Consider the following 21,092-nt stretch of genomic DNA (forward strand, 5'->3'; position numbering starts at 1 on the left):
CTCTGGCTCTGCGCCACTCCCTGGCCCGGAACCTGGTGGTCGTGGAGGGGAGCACCAGGATAGTTTTCCTCAGGGACCTCTGGAGTTTTCGCCTGAGTTTGTGCTTATGCACCGGGCTTTCTTACAGTGCAAGTCTCAGCCCATGGAGACTCCTGGGGGACTCCCTCCTCCCAAACGGGCACGTCTGGGATCGTCCCTGGAGGGGTCTTCTTCCCAGGATAGGGCGTTACCTCATGCAGGAGACCCAGGACCCTCCCGGGTCCCGCAGGCCCCAGTGGGTGACCCCAGCAACCCCCCGACAGGGGACCCCTCCCGGATGCAGAGGATGACCCCACGTTCACTTCTCAGGTGGAAGGGGATGACCCAAGGGTCCTACGAATTTTTCAGTATGATGAGCTGGATGATCTAATTACTCATATTCTCCAGGAAATGGATAGTGATGCTCCCCCAGAACCGGTAGCAGCCTCTTGTCAGGGCAGAAAAGGGGGACCCTTTGCTGGCAGGCCTTCGTCCTCTGTCGAAGGCGTTTCCAACTCATCCCACCTTTTTGCAACTGATCTCTAGAGAATGGGATTCACCGGAAGCCTCTCTCAAGGTCAGTAGAGCAATGAACAAACTTTATCCTCTGCCAGAAGATTTTTTGGAGCTCCTCAGTTCCTGCTGTGGATTCCGTAGTTTCGGCCATAACTAAGAGCACTACCATCCCGGTCACGGGCAGTACAGCGCTCAAGGATCTCCAGGACAGGAAGTTGGAGGTTTATCTCAAAAGAATCTTTGAGGTTTCAGCATTGGGCCTCCGAGCGACCATCTGCAGTTCTCTTGCACAAAGAGCGGGACTCCGATGGGTTCAACAATTGCTCACCTCCCAGGTTCTTCCGGATGCTGAAGCTCAGCAGGCGGATCGTTTAGAATCCATGCTCGCCTATGGAGCAGATGCCTTCTATGACCTCCTTCGGGTCCAGGCTCGATCGATGGTCGCTGCGGTCTCGGCCCGTCGGCTTCTGTCGTTGCGAAACTGGTCAGCGGATGCCTCTTCCAAAACACGCTTAGGCTCGCTTCCTTTTAAAGGTAAGTTTCTCTTTGGAGAGGATTTGGACCAGATCATCAAGTCCCTCAACGAGAATGCGATTTACAAGCTTCCAGAGGACAGGCCGCGGACATCTAGGTCCTTCAGCTCCACCAGGTATCGCTCCCGTACTCAACGACGATACCGTCCTCCCAGACAGCAGCAACAGCAGGATCAACAGTCTCGGACTTCTCCTTTTCGTTCACAGACCTGGAACCGGTCCTTTCGGGGCCGCAGGCCCGGCAAGGGAGGACAGCCCCAGGGTTCTTCCTCAAAACCCCAATGATGCCAGGCTGACCTGCGATCCGATTCCCAGACTGGGGGGTCACATTGCCCGCTTCTATGGGGAATGGGCCCGAATCACGTCGGATCAGTGGGTCCTGGATATCTTAAGACACGGCTACGCCTTGGATTTTGTCCCCCTGCCCAGAGACAGGTTTCTTTTCTCCCCCTGCGGCTCTTTTCTCAAGAGACAAGCAGTCCGGAAAACTCTCGACCGTCTTCTCTCTTTGGGGGCAATTACCCCAGTATCTGCTGCCCAACTGGGTCGGGGTCATTATTCCATTTATTTTGTGGTGCCCAAGAAAGAGGGCAATTTTCGGCCCATCTTGGACCTAAAGACTGTCAACCAGTACCTGCGGGTCCCACGTTTCCGCATGGAAACTCTACGCTCAGTGCTGGCGGCAGTCCACCCAGGGGAATTCCTCGCATCCTTGGATATAACGGAAGCTTACCTGCATATCCCGATTCACAGGGCGCACCACCGTTATCTTCGTTTCAAAATTCTAGGACAGCATTTTCAGTTTCAAGCACTCCCGTTCGGTTTGGCGACAGCTCCACAGGTTTTTACAAAGATTATGGTGGTTGTGGCCGCAGCCCTGCGCCGAGATGGGGTTCTGGTGCACCCTTACCTGGACGACTGGCTTATCCGGGCAAAATCTCGCACCGAGGGGGTCCAAGCGGTCAGCAAGGTGGTGCGATTACTTCAGTCCCTAGGGTGGATCATCAACTTTCCCAAGAGCAGTCTCTCTCCATCCCAGTCGTTGAATTGTCTGGGTGCGCGCTTTGATACCAATCTGGGACAGGTGTTTCTAAGCGAGGACCGGGCACATGCCTTGCGCGAACAGATCCTCCAGTTCCAATCTCTCCAGGCACCCACAGCATGGAACTACCTACAGGTACTGGGGTCAATGGCCTCCACCATAGACCTAGTCCCGTGGGCGTTTGCGCATCTGCGTCCTCTTCAGTGGGCCTTGTTATCCCGTTGGAAGCCAGTGTCGCAGGAATTTCAGGAGGTTCTCCCAATACAGACTGTTGCAAGGCTCAGTCTCCGCTGGTGGCTGGTTCCTCGCCACCTAGCACGAGGGGTCTCCCTGGAGGTCCCAAACTGGGTGGTCGTCACCACGGACGCAAGTCTGACCGGCTGGGGAGCAGTCTGCGGGGCAGTTTCCATTCAGGGCACTTGGACAGCGGAACAGTCCCGGTGGCCCATCAACCGTCTGGAAACGAGAGTGGTGCGCCTGGCGTTGCAGGAGTTTCTTCCCTTGGTCCACCATCGGGCGGTCAGGGTCCTATCAGACAACGCGACCACTGTATCGTACATCAACCGTCAGGGGGGCACAAGGAGCCGTCACGTCTCGCTGGAAGCGGACAGACTGATGCAGTGGGCGGAGGTCAACTTGAGTCGTCTGGGAGCCTCTCACATTGCGGGCGTGGACAATATACAGGCGGACTTCTTAAGCCGACAACGTTTAGATCCCGGAGAATGGGAGCTTTCCGAGGAAGTGATGAGTCTAATAACCTCCCGCTGGGGGACTCCTCACATGGACCTCATGGCCACAGCTGCAAACGCAAAGGCCCCTCGATTCTTCAGCCAACGAAGAGAATACGGAGCGGAAGGAGTCGATGCCCTGGTTCTACCGTGGCCTCGGAAGATCTTACTGTATGTCTTCCCTCCGTGGCCCCTGGTGGGGAATGTTCTCCATCGCATAGAGAGCCATCCGGGTCCAGTCATTCTAGTGGCACCGGAATGGCCCAGACTGCCCTGGTTTGCGGACCTTCTTCATCTAGCGGTGGAGGGACCCCTGCGACAGGGTCCTATATTTTTCGAGCAGACAGATCGCTTCTGTCTTGCGGCTTGGCTTTTGAGAGGCACAAGTTGAGATGCCGTGGATACTCCGAGGGAGTGATTTCCACTCTCCTAAGGGCACGCAGGACGTCTACCTCTGTCACTTACGTGCGTGTCTGGAAAGTCTTTGAGGTATGGTGCCAGGAGCGTTCTTTTCGTCCGGTCTCTGCTTCGGTGACGCAAGTCCTTTCCTTCTTGCAGGCCGGTCTGGATTTGGGGTTAGCCTATAATGCAACTTGTACCCTAAGTGAGGCTTTAGGGGTTTTCCTGCACAATGGGCAGGACTCAAGGCTGTCGGCTCACCCAAATATTGTACGTTTTCTGCAAGGTGCTAGACACCTGAAGTCACCCTTGAGGCCGCCTTGTCCGTCTTGGAATCTTAACTTAGTACTTCGTATACTGAGCGGGCTGCCTTTCGAGCCTCTTAGGTCGGCTTCTATCAAGGATCTCACCCTCAAGACAATATTTCTAGTGGCTATCTGTTCGGCCCGTCGTATTTCGGAGCTTCAGGCGTTGTCTTGTCGGGAGCCATATCTTCGCTTTACTGACAAAGGAGTCTCTTTACGCACGGTCCCGTCGTTCATACCAAAGGTAGTCTCAGCCTTCCATATTAACCAATCTGTCGATTTGCTTTCCTTCGCTTCGACGGAACCCAGGGAACTCCACAAGCTTGATGTCAGAAGGTGTCTCCTTCAATATCTATCGGTCACTAACGAGTTTCGTCTCTCGGACCACTTATTCGTACTCTGGTCTGGTCCTCGGAAGGGTCATCTGGCCTCCAAAGCAACTGTTGCCTGTTGGCTCAAAGGGGCGATCTCAGCCGCATATCTTGGGGCCGGGAAAATCCCTCCAATTTCTGTTCGGGCACATTCACTTCGGTCCCAGGCGACTTCCTGGGCGGAAAGTTCTTCGGTATCTCCCCAGGAGATCTGCAGGGCGGCCACGTGGACGTCTCTCCACACCTTCGCGCGCCACTATCGTTTAGATGTCCGGGCGCCAGGTTTGGATTCTTTTGGGGATAGAGTCCTTTGAGCGGGGCTGTCTGTGGCCCACCCATAGTAAGGGAAGCTTTGGTACATCCCACCGTCTGGACTGATCCTGGTACGTACAGGGAAAAGAAAATTATTCCTCACCTGCTAATTTTCGTTCCTGTAGTACCATGGATCAGTCCAGACACCCTCCTTGTATTTTACGGGGTTTTTCTCTTCTCAGTTGGGATTGTTGACTCCGCTCGAAGGTCAGTCTTTCTGCTATTTCTCTCTGTTTCCTGGGATTTTTTTCCAGTGTTAGTTATGGTTCACGTTCTGTTGGCAAGTTCCCTCTGGGGTAATGTTTAGTCAAATTTCACTTTTTTGGCCTTGTTTTCGGGCTTCTCTTTACTTGATCCCTCTATCTCCTCTCTTGTTGGCTTTGCTAGTCTAGTTTACTGAAGATTGAGGAAAGGGGAGGGGCTTATATAGTGCCCCCTCTCGAGTTTTTATTCTGACTCCATCTGCTGGATGGGGAACATAACCCACTGTCTGGACTGAACCATGGTACTACAGGAACGAAAATTAGCAGGTGAGGAATAATTTTCTTATATCTTTTCTCTTTTATAAGTTACCGAGCGGACATTGCTGCCGTTCTGCTGTCTCTAAAGGGAAATATTCACTTGTTTAAAATGATCCTACTGCCTAAGTGTGTTTGTTTTCTGTCCTGCCTATTTATTCAGCTAGATCTACAGATGGTCATTTTAAGTTTAGGAGGTCTTTTTTTTTTGGACTGGCGAAAAACCACGTATCAGGGCATGATGAGGCTTGGGTTTTCCTAATCTGTGTAATTTATACCTAATATTATAACAAAGCTGCAAATTTAAGTCATGTGGGGGATTGGCTTCTTTCTACTGAATTTCACACTACTACTTCCATAGAGGCTGAGCTGATGTCTCCTTATTTATTGCGTTATGCACTGCATACTACTTCCAATCAACTTCCCGCCCCTTTTATAGACTTAAGACAGTAGCTTTAAAACAAGCGTATGGGTGCCCACGTATGAACACGTATTGGCACGTGAGCACACATACGCTGAAATTTTAAATCATGCACGCATATGATTTAAAAAGTCTACTGTACTCCTAATTTTAAACAGTTACACAAAATACATTTGCTCGAGTATCTTCCTTAGGACTTTGCATGCAGGTAGGTGGGTTTTAAAACATGCTTGTGTGCAGGACATTCCCAGTTTTTACCAATTAGTCCACCAGTTTGTCTAGTCCGTCTAGGTCGTCAAGACTCCTCTGGTTCTTCAGCCTGCACCCCTTCCCCCACCAATTGACCCAGACTCCTTACCCTGTCATCTTATGCCGAAGCAAGCTGACTTCCACCTCATTGAGAACAGAAGTAAACATGTGCAGCTAACAGCATGCTGTGGCTGCCAGATTTAAAATATGAGATTTAAAATATGTCAATTTTGACCCTGCACCCCCATTCTTCTTTTTTATTTTTTGCATTTGCATGTATGTATGAAATTTGTGGATTGCATTGCTCACATGTGGCCCATATACTCGCATTTATGGGCCTTTTAACAAGAGCATTGCTTTTAAAATTCACCCCAAAGTGTATTGATGGTTCTACCCGTTAAGACCTGGCAGTGGTTATGCTATGGTTAACAACTTTCCCACTATTTCTCCTTCTTTACCAATTCTAGAAAACAGTTATTTTCTTCCAGGATTTAATTTGGCTATTTTTTGACACTGGAATAGGAAGGTGTTGATGACTCAGTTATTGGGTGACCATGGTGCATGTTTTTCCTTTTACCAGTTACAGGAGAAATATCAACTGGAACCTACTGATTTTGTTTGGTTCTTTACAAATCTGACATTAAGTCCATAGTCAAGTTGTTGAATACTTTTGTCCCTCATTCTGGAGATACTTGACATGCAGGAACCAGTCTGATTCTCACTTTCCAACCTTCAAAAATTTTTGATGACTTCAAAGATCCTGTTTAATTATCAGACTTTATTGGATAAATGGCAACATGATTTAAAAATGTTGTCTTTTAAATGCTTCTCTGAATGTTTCTTACAAATTAATACGAAATCCAAAAATATACAATTACATGAATTACAATATAAATTCTTAATAAGTTAAAATTCACAACACCAAGCTTTTTAGTCTGTCATTTTGAAATGTACAGTGGCTCTTGGAGCTCTGAGGCATACCACCTTGAACTATCCTATCACCCAATCGTTTTGGTGGAGAGTATTGACTTTTCATGGGGTGGGGAGGGGGGGGGGGGGAGGGTGGATAATGGTTGCCCAGATTCCAATTTACCAACCTTGGTGGTATTTGATGATTTTTCTTCTTTCTCATCTGGTAAAAAGAATACACACAATTGTGGTTTACCAAAAGTTTTTTACTGGGTAAGAAAATTCTGCAGTATTGGATGTCTTCACAGCCCTAAGCTTTACTGTTTGGAGAAACTTACTACATACACTGCTGCTTGAAAAAAATGGGAGCGAAATTGGCCTCTCTGAAAAGGAAATCTGAATTTTTACACATCTGGGCAGCTTATATTGGCAGCTTACCTAACAGATCCTGTAGCCAGCTCTTAATGATTCCAGCTGAAGTGTCTTACTTATTGAATGTTCCTAATTCTAGCTTTCCTTGATAATATAAAGAGCTACTTGTAGATATGCTGACGGGGTGGGGGTGGGTGGGTGGGAAGGAGGTGCTCATGTATTCATTGTTCAACATAATGAAATGTTCTGCTGTTGGCATAGTGTAGGCAAAAAATCTTTACTGTTTTGTTTACTTACTATTCAATTAAAAATATTTGACCATAAATAAAGCAGTGGGGAAGAGGGTTGAGCATGCGATGAAGCAGCTGCACTTGCAGTTAAAGACTATCACTTGCATTTGGTCTTGAAGATTGCTAGTAATGAAGTATAAGTATACTCAGAATAAGTATACTCAGATGATTAGAAAGTTTCTAACACTTGCAGATCAGTAGTGTCAGAATGCTTTGTGTGTGTATTGTGTGTTTTGTTTTTCCTTCTAAATAGCATCCATCACTTTTCTTGAGCTGTGCTGTACTGTACCGAGTTCTTAAGTACTTGCATGTCATGAATGTGAGGGTCTACAGGGTATCTTTGGATAATTTGAAACATAAATCAAGCATTGGTTATAACAAAATCTAGACTTTGTAAAGCACATGCCCCCTTTTTATCCCTAAAGCTTGTTAAGTCAATAAGGGCTTTTATATTCAAGTTTAAATCCCATATATAGTAGAACAAACTTCAGTTCAGACCATGAATTAGTCTCTGCTTTATTTTAATTGTGTGGGAGGATTTTAATGAACAAATCCTAACTTGGCAGATGTGTGCTAGTTGTCATGACTGCTTCTAAGTCGTATGGTAAAAACATTCAAGAGCATACGATTTAGCTAAGATCTTTGTCGGCAGCATATGCCTTTGTGCAGATGGGGGTATGACATGATAGCAACCAAGAAATACAGAATCCTGTCATGCATAGTTAATGTGTCAGCACCACAATCTCCAAATATATGATTGAGACTGATTAGCAGTATACTGTTTTCACTTTCTTTTGTAAAGTATACCCAAAAATCTGGTGACTTTTCTTTGACAGTTAATGTGCAGTGTTGCGTGTGTTGTGTTCTGTTTTTAGCAAAGAATGGCACAAGAGGTATTGACTCACTTAAAGGAACATCCTGATGCTTGGACACGCGTTGACACGATTTTGGAGTTCTCACAGAATATGAACACCAAAGTAAGCAAGTGGTAGTTTTGAAAGTGACATTTCCCACTTTGTTCTGTTCAGAAACTTTGAGGAAGGTATCTAATATTTGAGCTTCAGCTTTTGTTTCAAAATAGATTTTTTTAAATTGTTTTTATCCAAGCTACTAAAAATTGTAAATGGGCATAGCATTTAATTCTTGCTACATCTTGAAAAAGACAGTATCTGCATTGAAAAAGTTGAATTATAAATATTCAATTTTTAAATTTAAAATTAGGCTATTATATTTAGTGCTATAAATTGACAAAAATGTAATTATTTGGGGATGAAGTTTAAGATCCAGCGATTGAATGAATTTTGGTTTTGAATTCATAGATACACGTTAAATACTTATTTTTGCACTGCTATTCCAAGTTTTCAGATTGCATCGAGGTTACAGTTTGTTTACAAGTGTAAATACACTTACATGCATAAGCTGTGTTTGTGGCATTTGTAAATTTTGACTGCTTTATAGAAAGATAGTATCTTTTGCTCGGGCATATACATATACAGCTTGTCACATACTGACTGCATTGAGGAATTGTCAGATCAAGCTTAACATTTTCATAGTACTAAATGCACCAGTATTCAACCTGGAACATTAGTGGCTTTTTCCATATGGATTCTAACATGAATACTGTAGCATCAGGGAACCCGCCATTTCTGGTACAAATACCAGATTGCTGAAGACTTTGGGGACTGATTTATAATTGGCTTTCTATTCTGTTAAACTGAGGAACACTCTTGATACACTTGGCATGTCATACTTCATATTTTTCTGCAGTTACTACTTTCCCCTTTACTTTCTGTGCCTGCTTCTTCCATATGTGTGTGTCTATATTTTTAAGAATAGTGGACTATTGAAATACCAGTGTGCACTTTAAATGTATTGCATACTAATGACTGAAGAAAATATGATGAATACCTGATGCCAATCCAACACAAAAAAAACTTCCGGAGTTGTGTGTGTAGTGTTAGAAAACCCTGTTCATGTTGACTGAATTGGGGTTTTGAAGTGCATTCTTGCTAGTATTTGGGACCGGATTGCAACAGCATAACAAATGATGGCAATTGACCAAAATAGCTCATCTAGTCTGCCCAGTTTAGGGTTGTAACCACCACTTCATACAGGCCACTCCACTGCCCTTTTTGGAAGCATAGTGCAGTCATTTTATTGTTTTGGTCTGAATCACTGTTCTGTATGGGTTACAACAGTGCCTCATTACCATCCTGTTGCCACTAGGGATTCCTTTACCTTTTTATTTTTAGACAAAAAACTGATTAGGTATTTTAAACATTTAGCAAAATGGGATTAATTCAAACTTTTCTGGCTGGCATGTTTCTCTGAGGTATGAGATGGCTGAATATTTGGATATTTCAGCCTTTTTTTTTTTTTTCTACAACTTGTAAGTCCCTTGTGAGCAAGCAAAGTGGTAGCTGGAAAGGATTGAATCTTGGCCTAGGATGACTTTAAAAAGTCTAACTTTTTTTTTTTTTTTAAAGCATTCAGAATAAAAATATGGGACCATACTGTATAATATAAGACAACCACACTTTCATTTTTTTATGGCCATGCTCAAATTTCCTTCTGAACTTTAGGACAATATTCTGAAACTTTATCTGTATTTTTGCAGTGTAAGTAGGGAAAATGTTCAGAACTTCCTCAAAGTGCTAACCTTAAGTACCAGTGTTTGCCTGTTTGCTTGCCTGGAAAATTTTTGCTTTTTATACTGACAGACATTACTAATGTTTAAGTTGATTTATCAACAGTATTTTTAAAAACTCAAATTTGTCTTGTGAAAAATGAGATGATTAGAGGAACAGAAAGAAAGCAACAGGTAAAGAATTCTTCACTTTACATAAATTGCAAATGATTTGGTGCTAAATTTATGCACTATTACATTTGGCTTTTATGCAATCTTTTTTTTTTTTTTTTTTTTTCTTTAAAGCTGTTAACACTACCTGATATTAATCATGATGTTCCATTATGTTGATTGCTTGTAATAGGAAGAAAAGGGGTGTCTTCCTGTGCAACTGACACAGCTAGGCTTTGACGGCAGGCCTCCACAAGGTCTACCCTTTTGATTCCCTTTAACTGAATTCTGTTCATCAATTGTTTGTTTCTTGGGAGGTGGGAGGGATCGGGGATTCGGTGCATAGAAATAAAGGGTATGGTAGAAATTTCTGCCATGGGGATCATTTCATGAATTTTATTTTCAGTCTTTGCTGTTATCTGTCCCTCATCTTCATAACTCAGCAGTGGATTCATATAAGTTTCAAAGCACAAAATATTAGAAGAATATTGGGATGGATTAATTTTTTGGAAGGCTGCATTGAGAATACTTAAAATTAGTTAATATTTTTAGATTTTCTTCATTTAATTTATTCTAGTCAACATTTTCTTACAAAACTGTAGGAAGACACCAAGAAATGTGATTATTTGTCAAAAGATCTTCCTCATATACCAGCCTAATGGCACAGTTAGGAGCAAGCATTCTAAAATGATTAAAAAATTAATAATCGCAGTAAAGCCTTGTGGGGATATGTTGTAGAGTTTTTAAGCATTTCTCAAGTACTTGCCCAAGACACACAGATATAGCATAGCCTATTTCATATTTTATTGTTCAAATGTTGAGTGTTATACCAACATGGTGAAGGTACTTTACAACATAAAATATATAAACTGGGTTCAGATTTTATGTAGATAGAGAATTCTGTGACAAAATGCTAGTTATTTCACCTGTTACAATGACGAGGAAATAATTTTGAGCTTTTTTCATTGTGATCAAGTAGTTCTTGTTGAGATAAATAAGGAAACTGTTTTCCTATCATTCTGCAGATAAGTCCAGACAAGTGGGGTTTTCTCCCCTACTAGCAGATGGAGACAGAAGAAAAGCTTTCCTGTACTGCTGGTATATAAATGTACTACCTGCAGTCACTCAGTATTCTTTGTCTCCAGCAGATGGTAGAGGTACTACACCTGCAGTCAGATTAGAAGTCTGTATTGCTTCCAAGGGTGTTAGGATACTAATGAAGCATTAGAATTAGGTCATCTCAACCGAGAGATTCCAATGATAAGAAAAGTAGTCCAAGTGCATATAATTAGACTCACCTGAGCTAAAAGATTCCAGTTAATCCCTGTCAACTGAAAAGCAGAATGTTTATACAAACAAAAAACACACTTTAAAATGTTTGCATGCTAATGCCAGAAGTCTTAAGAAATAAGATGGGTGAGTTAGAGTATATAGCAGTGAGTGAAGGCACAGACTTAATTTGCATCTCAGAGACATGGTATAAAGAGGATAACCAATGGGATAGTGCTATACCAGGGTATAAATTATATCGCAGTAATAGAGAGGAGCAACTTTGTGGTGGGGTGGCGCTTTATGTCCAGGATGGCATAAAGTCAAACAGGAGACTAAATGCACAATCGAACTTTTATGTGTAGAAATCCCTTATGTTGGGGAAGAGTACAGCGATAGGATTATACTACCGTCCACCTGGCCAACATGATGAGACAGTGAAATGCTAAGAGAAATCAGGGAAGCTAACCAAATTGGTAGTGCAGTAATAATGGGAGATTTTGTTACCCCAATATTGACTGGGTAAGTGAAACAGCAGGACATGCTAGAGAGAGAAAGTTCCTGGATGAAATAAATGACAATTTTATGGAGCAATTGGTTTAGGAACCGACGAGAGAGAGCAATTTTAGATCTAATTCTCAGTGGAGCGCAGTATTTGGTGAGAGAGATAACTGGGGGGGGGGGGGGGCGCTTGGCAATAGTGACTGGAAGGGGGGACAGTAAGTAAATCCACAGCTCTAGCACTAAACTTTCAAAAGGGAAACTTTGATAAAATGAGAGAAGTTTTAAAAAAAAAAAAATGCAGATACCAAAGTTGAGTGTGTCTATAATAAAAATACCATCTTAGAAGCACAGTCCAGATGTATTTCACGTGTTAAGGAAGGTGGAAGAAAAGTCAAAATGATTACTGGCATGGCTAAAAAGTGAGGTGACAAAAGATCTTTATTCAAAAATTGGAAGAAGGATCCATCATAAGAAAATAGGATGAAGTATTTGGATTGGCAAGTTAAATGTAAGACATTGATAAGACAGGCTAAGAGAGAATTTGATAAGAAATTGGCCGTAGATGCAAAATCTAATAAACTTTTAAAAATATATCTAAAGCAGAAAGCCTGCAAGGGAGTTGGACCATTAGATGATTGAGGGTTTAAAGGGGCACTTAGGGAGGATAAGGCCATCGTGGAAAGACTAAACTAATATCTTGCTTTGGTGTTCATTGAAGAGGATGTTCAGGAGATACCCATTCTGGAGACTGTTTTCAAGGGTGATGATTCAGATGAACTGAACCAAATCATGGTGAACCTGGAATATATGGTAGGCCAGATTGACAAACTGAAGAGCAGTAAATCACCTGGACCGGATGGTATAAACCCCAGGGTTCTGAAAGAACTAAAAATTGAAATTTCAGACCTATTTCAATTAATTTGTAACCTATCATTAAAATCATCCATTGTACCTGAAGACTGGAAGGTGGCTAATGTAACCCTGAGATTTAAAAAGAGCTCCAGGGGTGATTCGGAAAACTACAGACTGGTGAGCCTGACTTCAGTGCCGGGAAAAATCATGGAAACTATTATAAAGAATAAAATCACAAAACATTTAGATAGACATGGTTTAATGGGGCACAGCCAGCATGGATTTACCCAGTGGAAGTCTTGCCTCACAAATCTTCTACATCTTTTTTGATGGGGTGAATAAATATGTGGACAATGGTGAACTGGTAGATGTGGTGAATTTTGGATTTTCAGAAGGCTTTGACAAAGTCCATCATGAGAGACTCTTAAGAAAACTAAAAAGTCATGGGATAGGTGGCGATGTCCTTTTGTGGATTGCAGATGGGTTAAAAGACAGGAAACAGAGAGTAGGATTAAATGGTCTGTTTCAACAATGGAAAAAAGTAAACAGTGGAGTGCCTCAGGGATCTGTAGTTGGACTGGTGCTTTTTAATATATTTATAAATGATCTGGAAAGGGGTACGATAAGTGAGGTGATCAAATTTGCGGATGACACAAAATTATGCAGAGTAGTTAAATCTCAAGTGGATTGTAATAAATTGCAGGAGGACCTTGTGAGATTGGAAGATTGGGCTTCCAAATGGCAGATGAAATTTAATGTGGACAAATGCAAGGTGATGCATATAGGGAAAAATAACTCTTGCTGTAGTTACACAATGTTAGGTTCTATCTTTGGAGTTACCACCTATGAAAGAGATCTAGGCATCATAGTGGATAATACATCAAAATGGTCAGCTCCGTGTGCTGTGGCAGTCAAAAAAGCAAACAATGTTAGGAATTAAGAAGGGAATGGCAAATAAAATGATGGATGTCCATAATGCCTCTGTATCGCTCCATGGTAAGACCACACCTAAAATACTGTGTGCAATTCTGGTCACCGTATCTCAAAAAAGATATAGTTGTACTGGAGAGAGTGCACGGAAGGGGGACTAAAATAAAGGGCATGGAACGGCTCCCCTATGTGGAAAGGCTAAAGAAAAGAAAACTGAGGGGGATATGATAGAGGTCTACAAAATCATGAAAGGAGTTGAACAAGTTAATGTAAATGGTTATTTACTCTCTCAGATAATAGGACTAGGGGCCACTCCATGACGTTAGCAAGTAGCTCATTTAAAACAAATTGAAGAAAATTCTTTTTCACTCAGCGCATAGTTAAGCTCTGTAATTCATTGCTAGAGTATGTGGTTACAGCAGTTAGTGAAACTGGGTTTAAAAAAGGTTTGGATAAGTTCCTAGATGAAAGATCCATAAACTGCTATTAATCAATATGCAATAGTAGCTTGAGATCTATTTGTTTGGGTACTTGCCAGGTACTTGTGACTGGGATTGGCCACTATTGGAAACAGGATGCTGGGGTTGATGGACCCTTGCTCTGACCCAGTATGGTATATCTTATGTTATGTCCTGGATTGGGACCATCCCCCTGGTAGAGTAGGGGCATGTAGAGGGTCAGTGGTCCTTTTCTTGCTGGAGCCCTTGACCTGCAGAGGTATTTGATAGCCAGTGGTTCTGGCTCCCTCATGCCCTACCCCTATCTCCCTTTGGGTTGGCTAGCTCCTCCAGACTTTCCTGGTCTCCTCTCAAGGAAGTACCTTTATTTCTTCTTGAGTTTGTTATTAAGGGACTTTCCATAAATTATGTCATGCTCTGGAGGGGGTTACCACTTTTGTGACTAAGGGGTGATTGAACATATCGTGATGTGTCAAAGTCGTAAGATTACTTTGCTCTCAAGGCAGCAGTAGTGTAACGAGGGTCTCTGGTGCCTGGGGGCCAATGCATTTGTGCACCTCCCCTACTCCTCCCCACTAATTTTGATGGGACCCCCTCCATTGTATTCCATATGACCTGTACTGTCCATCAGTCCAGTCAGTACTGAGTGATAGAATATGCAAGACAAGTCATCAATATTTTGCAAAGCCACACAGCGACGCACAAGTATCGGGCAGTTCCAACCAAATGAGAGTGGCTGCCCGTTGACAACGTGAGCTAATGGTGATTGTTGCACATGCCAAATTGTGAGTAGAAAGTGGGTTAGAAGCAGGGTAACCGCGGCCACACTTTACTGTATCGGCCTGAAAATTAGCAGATAAGAACCAATTTTCCCTTTTGACTGATGTAGATTGTGCCCAGGCAAATGGGTATAACTGACTTTTTTATTTTCCTATGAAATTAACATTTGCAATAAGGCACAGATACTTTTACATCTACTACTACTATCATATTTATATAGTGCTACACAAACGCACAGAGATGGTCCTCATTCTGTGGAGCTTACAGTCAAGATAAACAAGGTTTCAGGAACTTTTAATAGGAACTGATTAAAACAGGAAGTAGTTTTAGGATTTAAAAGCTTCCTCAAAAGGTGGATTTTTAGGCAAGATGAGAGTAAGCCACTTTAACTGAGCAAAAGGTCTCGGCCTTCTAAAAGTCATATATATGAAAATGGGCAGTGTGACTAAGTAGGAGAAATGTAATATTTCAAGAACTACTTTAATTACCATTTGAGGTAAGAAGCTAAAAATGCTAAGATTCATTGCTTTATAACTGTAATACCTTTCTCTGATCTAACACTAGTTGGATTTGGTTTGACTATCGAAGAGCCAGGGTTAAGATTTAAGGCAATCTCAAAAAGTCCATTTAGAGATTATTAGTTGGTTAAAGGTGCAAGAATTAGACCACTGCTCCACAAGCTATATAGGAAAAGCAGGAAGTGAGGTGACTGGAAGGGCCCTACTTCTTAAAACAGAAAGTTTCCTTCTTCCTGCAAGCCAGGCATTTTAGTACTGTAATGCACTTGGTAGAGACAGATCTTTAAACCAAAGTTAGACCAGAAGTGAAATCATAAAAACCCAAAGCAGCAATCAAAAATTAGTAATTTTAGCTATCAGAATACCAATATTCAGTATGGCTTCTTTTGGATAAGCACTCAATAGATATACAAGGCACAAGGTGTTTTTTTAATCTGAGCAGAATGTAAGGGGATTCAACTCCATTAACTTATTTCTAATTGTGCACAATTTTGTATATGTTGTAAATCTAGTTAATATTCTGCTTATGTAAAATTTTACAAAGCAAAACATGCTGAGTGCACATAGCAAATCTGTAATTACAAATTTAAAAGAAAACGGCAAAAACTGTTATCCTACAATGTAGCTTGGGACTAGTTACATTGTTTATTGTTAAAGTGTGAAAAAATTGTATGATCCCTGTGGTTGAAAATTGTATAATAACTAACCTTTTTGAAGATGAACTCTTATTCTTAGTTGAATTTTGAGCATGTACTGCTGTAACACATTGAATTACTTTTCAGGTATTGGCCCTATGATTTGCTTACACACTGACTTTTATCTATCTATCTATTTATTTATTTATTTATTTATTTATTTATTTTTAAAGTTTTGGTTCGCCTAGCCCAATCTAATTATCCAGGTCAGGCTTTCCTAGCAATTGAAAATACAAAGCTTAATTCTGTCTGTTATTTTTCTTGTTTGGCTTCTCTTGGGATAATGTCTCGAGATGAGTTAGTTTTGTGCATTTCATGATAGGAATGAACCCTCACTGAGCAAATGGCTTTGTAAGAAGTTTCTTCCAAGAATTCATTCAATGCTTAGAAAGCTAAGAGTCGCAGAATATAATGGTTGGTTTGGTTTTTTTTTTTTTTTTTTACAAAGTAAATTAATTTCCTTAGTTATGTATGCATAGTGTATTTTGGTTGGTGTGTCAGCAAATATCTTTACAAAGTATATAGTGGACTTTGCATCCTTTTGAGCTGTCTGTATACATGTTTATAATTGTACTGGTAATTAGATAAAGCTTTTAGTATTTCTGGACTGTCTTTCTTAAGAGGAAACAATTATAAAACGTGCACTACATGCTTATAAGTCAATTTTCTGCATGTGTGTCGTAAATAGTAATTTTTGGTTTGGTTCTACTTCAAGCCTAACTGCAGAACTGCCAAGAGACCCAGTTATTGAGAGGGACCCTTGATCTTGAACACAAATGCCAGTGTATTGTGTTTGCAGTCTTGCATCTTTCATTTGAATTTAGCACTGCAAGTATTAAAATGCATTAGGCATGTTTAAAAAAAAAAATAAAAAAAGCTGGGACTTATCTAAACTCTTCCTTCAGAAACTGGTCCACTTGGCAACTGTGTGATATTATGAGCTATCATCCGTCTTCAGTGATATATCTGTGATATATTTAAATGACACAAACAGTGAATTATCTGTTAATGAAGCACAAGTGTGGGAAGATTGGTTTCTAGAAGTTTTTTTGTATTGATTTTTGTTTGTTTCTGAAAATACCTGAAAGGTAAACATGTTTTTAATTGTTTCTGCTTTTTAACTGAGCATAAAAGTTCATCTTCTAAGTTAATAGAACTAGATGATGCAGGTTTGGGATTTTAAAATGAAATGGTATTGTCTTGCTATTCCTTAAATCCAATAGTGTAGTATAAGATCACTTTTTTAATTTTAAAATGTGTGTATATAATACTAAGGCAGGAGCTTCCAACACCTAGAGAGATGGAAGGAAACTATGATACCATTCCAACTTCTAAATTCTTAGTCTGGTTGCCTTTTAGGCACTTAAATAAGCAGTCATCTTGATTTGTGCATTCAAATTTGGCTGCTAGGGGTATAGATATCCCCTTTGGCTATTAACAAAACATTTTTTGCTTGTTTTTTTCTTTTCCTGGTGTGAGCATGATCAAATAAGACTTTATAGTCAGTGTATTGTAAAGCGAGGAGAAATGCATGAAAGTCTAAATAACTGGGATGATATAACTTTTTAATTTATTTGTAATTACATGTGTTAGATTTTTGTTTAAAATCGTAGCTGTAATGTATGAATGATTTTTGTTTGACTGCAATTCCTGAAAGTGTTTTTTTTGGTTAGTCTAGAAGTACAATAATATGCTCACATACTACTGTTTTCAAATTGCAGTATTATGGACTACAAATATTGGAAACTGTGATAAAAACAAGATGGAAGATTCTTCCAAGAAACCAGTGTGAAGGTAGAATATTTGAAGTTATTTACAATTAATGTATGTTGTACTTGGAATAGTAAAATTTGTAATTTTCTTTAACTAGATGTGATATATACACAGAAGCACACAAGTCAGTAAGTCATCTGCACATTTGCCTAGGACTTATAAATTCCTCTAAGATTGAGTCTTGTTTGGCCATTTATTTCCAAATACAGCAGTAATGATGCTTATCTTCCCTACTGGATCCCCAGTGAAAACATTAAATCAGTGGTTACCAAATCTGTTTCCATGACCCCATAGCTAGTCAGTGTCCATAGTGAATAAATATGAGATTTGCATATACTGATACTGGATTCCTACTCTGTGTGTGTTTACACACGTGTGTGTGTATGTGTGTGTGCTCTCTTGTAATGTTACTGGCTCCCTGCTGATTTTCACTAGTCAATTCCCAAAAGATAGCAGCACACGTGCTGGAAAGCCAGTATGTGCACGTGTTTGTGTGTATGCACATATGTGAACTCTTCTGTTCATGCACTGACCTCTAAAGGGACTCTCAACTCTTAATACATCTCTACCTATGATTTAATGGCTGGGGGTGGCTGCATTGGAGAATAGATAGGGTAATGCATGGAGAGGCCCACATTCTTCTGTGTTCTTTCCTGACCCTCCTCTTTTTTTCTTTCCCACCATTGTGATCACATTTCCTTCTACCTCAGTATTGGCAACTGCATTTCTCTGCTGGTGGGGCCAGACCTGCCTACTTAACCAGCTATGCGGCTTTGTTCCTCTAGCGCCTCTGCTTTCTCTGCTGGTAGGGCCTGGCCTCCCTATCAACACGGCAGCTGCTGTCACCAGTGCTGGAGTCATCTCTGCTAGTGAAGCTTGACCTTCCTGTCCACCGTATCTCTGCTTTCCTCTGGCTTCACAGTCTGCTCTAATGTGCTGAGCTCCCCTTGTTAGCATTGCTATATGCCAAGTAAGCAGATGGCAGCACTGAGTTAAACTGAATGCATCAACAATCATATCTTGTGCATATCCTGAAAACTGCCTATGGGATTACAAGGACAGGTTTGGGAACTACTGCAATAAATAGCAGCTGACTAAACTTGAGTGCTGCTTTATTTATCATCTTTAATCCTAATTGGAAAATATTCAATTAATTGTAATCTGTTGGTGCCTTCCCTGTTAGCCATATGTACAAATAGTATCTCCAAATTCCATTTTCTGTTGAATAATCAATCATTTATGTGATATCAAATAAAAATCTTTAGCAAAACTTGTATCAATCCTAATTACTAATAAACTTGATATAAGAACAGTTTTACAAAATCCATTAAGAATGATTTGGCAGGTCCTATGGCACTTGATGCTGCTACCTTTTGGGAATTGATTAGTGAAAACCAGCAGGGAGCCAGTAACATTATAAGAGAGCAAAATAGTGACTTTCTTTAAGCTTTCTTCTGTATTCATGCTTCTAAGCTGTAGTTCCACTGCATTCTCTCCCTTCCCTTCTCAAGGTCTTTGAATTTTTCTCCCTCTCTTTTTAGACATGCTTCCCTATCTAGTGTGGCCTGATCCCATGTCCAGTGCTCTACTGGAAGCATCAAATAGTGTGTGGTTAAAAAAAAAAAATTTGAGATGAATTAAAAAATGATAGCTGCTTAGGGATAAATGTGATGGCAAAGTTTTCATGTACAACTGCGCTCTGATAGCTCAGTTCTGTTCTGAATACTCCTTAAAGTAGCACTACTAGCTGTATTTCTCAAAATACAAACTTACAGGCCGATACAGTAAAAATCGTGGGAGAGCGTGTGTGCGCGATTCAGTAAATTAATTTATTTAAATTAGGGCTCGCGGTAAAAAGAGGCACTAGGGACACTAGTGCGTCCCTAGTGCCTCTTTTTGGACAGGAGTGGCAGCTGTCAGCGAGTTTGACAGCTGATGCTCGATTTTTGCCAGCGTCCATTCTCAAACCCGCTGACAGACATGGGTTCGGAAACCGGACACCGGCAAAATTGAGCGTCCAGTTTTCAAGCCGCAGGCCCATTTTAAATGCTTTTTTTTTTTAAATTTTTAACTATTTGTAACTTTTGGGACCTCTGACTTAATATTGCCATGATATTAAGTCGGAGGGTGTACAGAAAAGCATTTTTTACTGCTTTTCTGTGCACTTTCCCGGTGCAGAGAGAAATTAACGCCTACCTTTTGGGTAGGCGCTAATTTCTGAAAGTAAAATGTGCGGCTTGGCTGCACATTTTACTTTCTGAATCGCGCGGGCATAACTAATAGGGCCATCAACATGCATGTTGCGGGCGCTATTAGTTTCGTGGGGGGGGGGGGGGGGGGGGGTTCGGGGCGCTATTACCCCTTACTGAATAAGGGGTAAAGCTAGCGCATCAAATGCGCGTCCAAATGCGGGTTAACAGTGTACTGTATTAGCCTGTTAATCTGTTTATTTTTGGTCTTATTTCTATTTTTATTCTCAAGATTAATTTCTTTTTCACATTTTGAAGATAAGATAAACAGTTTTTCCTCTTCAGCCAGACTATTCTAGGTGTATGGGTTATTATCCCAGGACAAGCAGGATGCTAGTCCTCACATATGGGTGACGTCACTGACTGAGCCCTATCGCGGGAAAATTTCTGTCAAAGTTTCTAGAAACATTTGACTGGCAGCCTGAGGCTACTGAGCATGCCCAGCATACCATGATATTCTCTGCCACAGGGGTCTTACTCCAGTCTTTGTTTTTCCGTGCTGCCATCAGTATCGCGGTTACCGGAGCCCTGTGAGACTTCTCACAATTTTGACTGAAAAAGTCACCTTAAAATTTTCTCCCACATCGGGTCTTACTTCACTTTTGTCACCAGACGGTGACAAAAAATAGCATAGATTTCTCATTCTCATTGATAATTTTGCTTTGAGATTCTCATAGATGGCCGTCGATGCCAACATGGCATCCGGTTTCAAGAAATGTCCTACTTGTAACCGGTCAATGTCCCTCTCCGCTTGTGATGAGAAATCAAAAATATATAAATGTCTTCCCAAAATCCCGTGCTCTCATCAACCAAAAAATATTCTAAATAAACTATCTTTTTAATTTTAATATTTTTAAAAAAAAATATATATTTGAGAAAGAGGTAAGTTTCATATTTCTAGTGCATGCCTCCACGGCCTTGCGCCTGTTCGTATGATATAATCATTAACTTGCCTCCATTCAGATGTCAACAGACAATTGGAAGAGAGATTGCCAGGAGGTAATCATAAGGCATGCCAGCGTTGTGATATGTGCAATACTACTATTGAAGGCAATGAATGGATAGATCCTGTTACAGGATACTGTATAAAGAGGAGTAGAGACACTGACTGCACATCAAAAAACGTGATTTATTTGATTCAATGTTCATGCCCTAAAAACTATGTGGGTAGGACATCTAGAGTTATAAGGACACGATTGATAGAACATAGATCGAAAATAAACACGAGAACTGTGGAAGCACCAATGGTGCAGCACTGCATAGAACGGGATCATAAGTTCGATC

The 21,092-nt window shown here is 41.2% G+C and overlaps 1 protein-coding gene across 4 annotated transcripts in view; it reads left to right on the top strand.

The window, feature by feature from the left end:
* Positions 1 to 21,092, top strand: part of XPO1 (exportin 1) — a 321,445-nt gene that overhangs the window by 53,355 nt on the left and 246,998 nt on the right. For 3 of the 4 annotated variants that reach the window (XM_029593698.1, XM_029593697.1, XM_029593699.1), the window contains exons 3-4: positions 7,859 to 7,960; positions 17,508 to 17,580. In XM_029593698.1, coding sequence (XP_029449558.1) covers positions 7,859 to 7,960; positions 17,508 to 17,580 — 175 coding nt within the window. Of the gene's footprint in view, positions 1 to 7,858; positions 7,961 to 9,973; positions 10,038 to 17,507; positions 17,581 to 21,092 lie in introns of those variants that run through there. The other variant, XM_029593700.1, reaches the window with a different exon arrangement.

The sequence above is a fragment of the Rhinatrema bivittatum genome, chromosome 3 (genome assembly GCF_901001135.1).
Source record: "Rhinatrema bivittatum chromosome 3, aRhiBiv1.1, whole genome shotgun sequence".
Lineage (NCBI taxonomy): Eukaryota > Metazoa > Chordata > Amphibia > Gymnophiona > Rhinatrematidae > Rhinatrema > Rhinatrema bivittatum.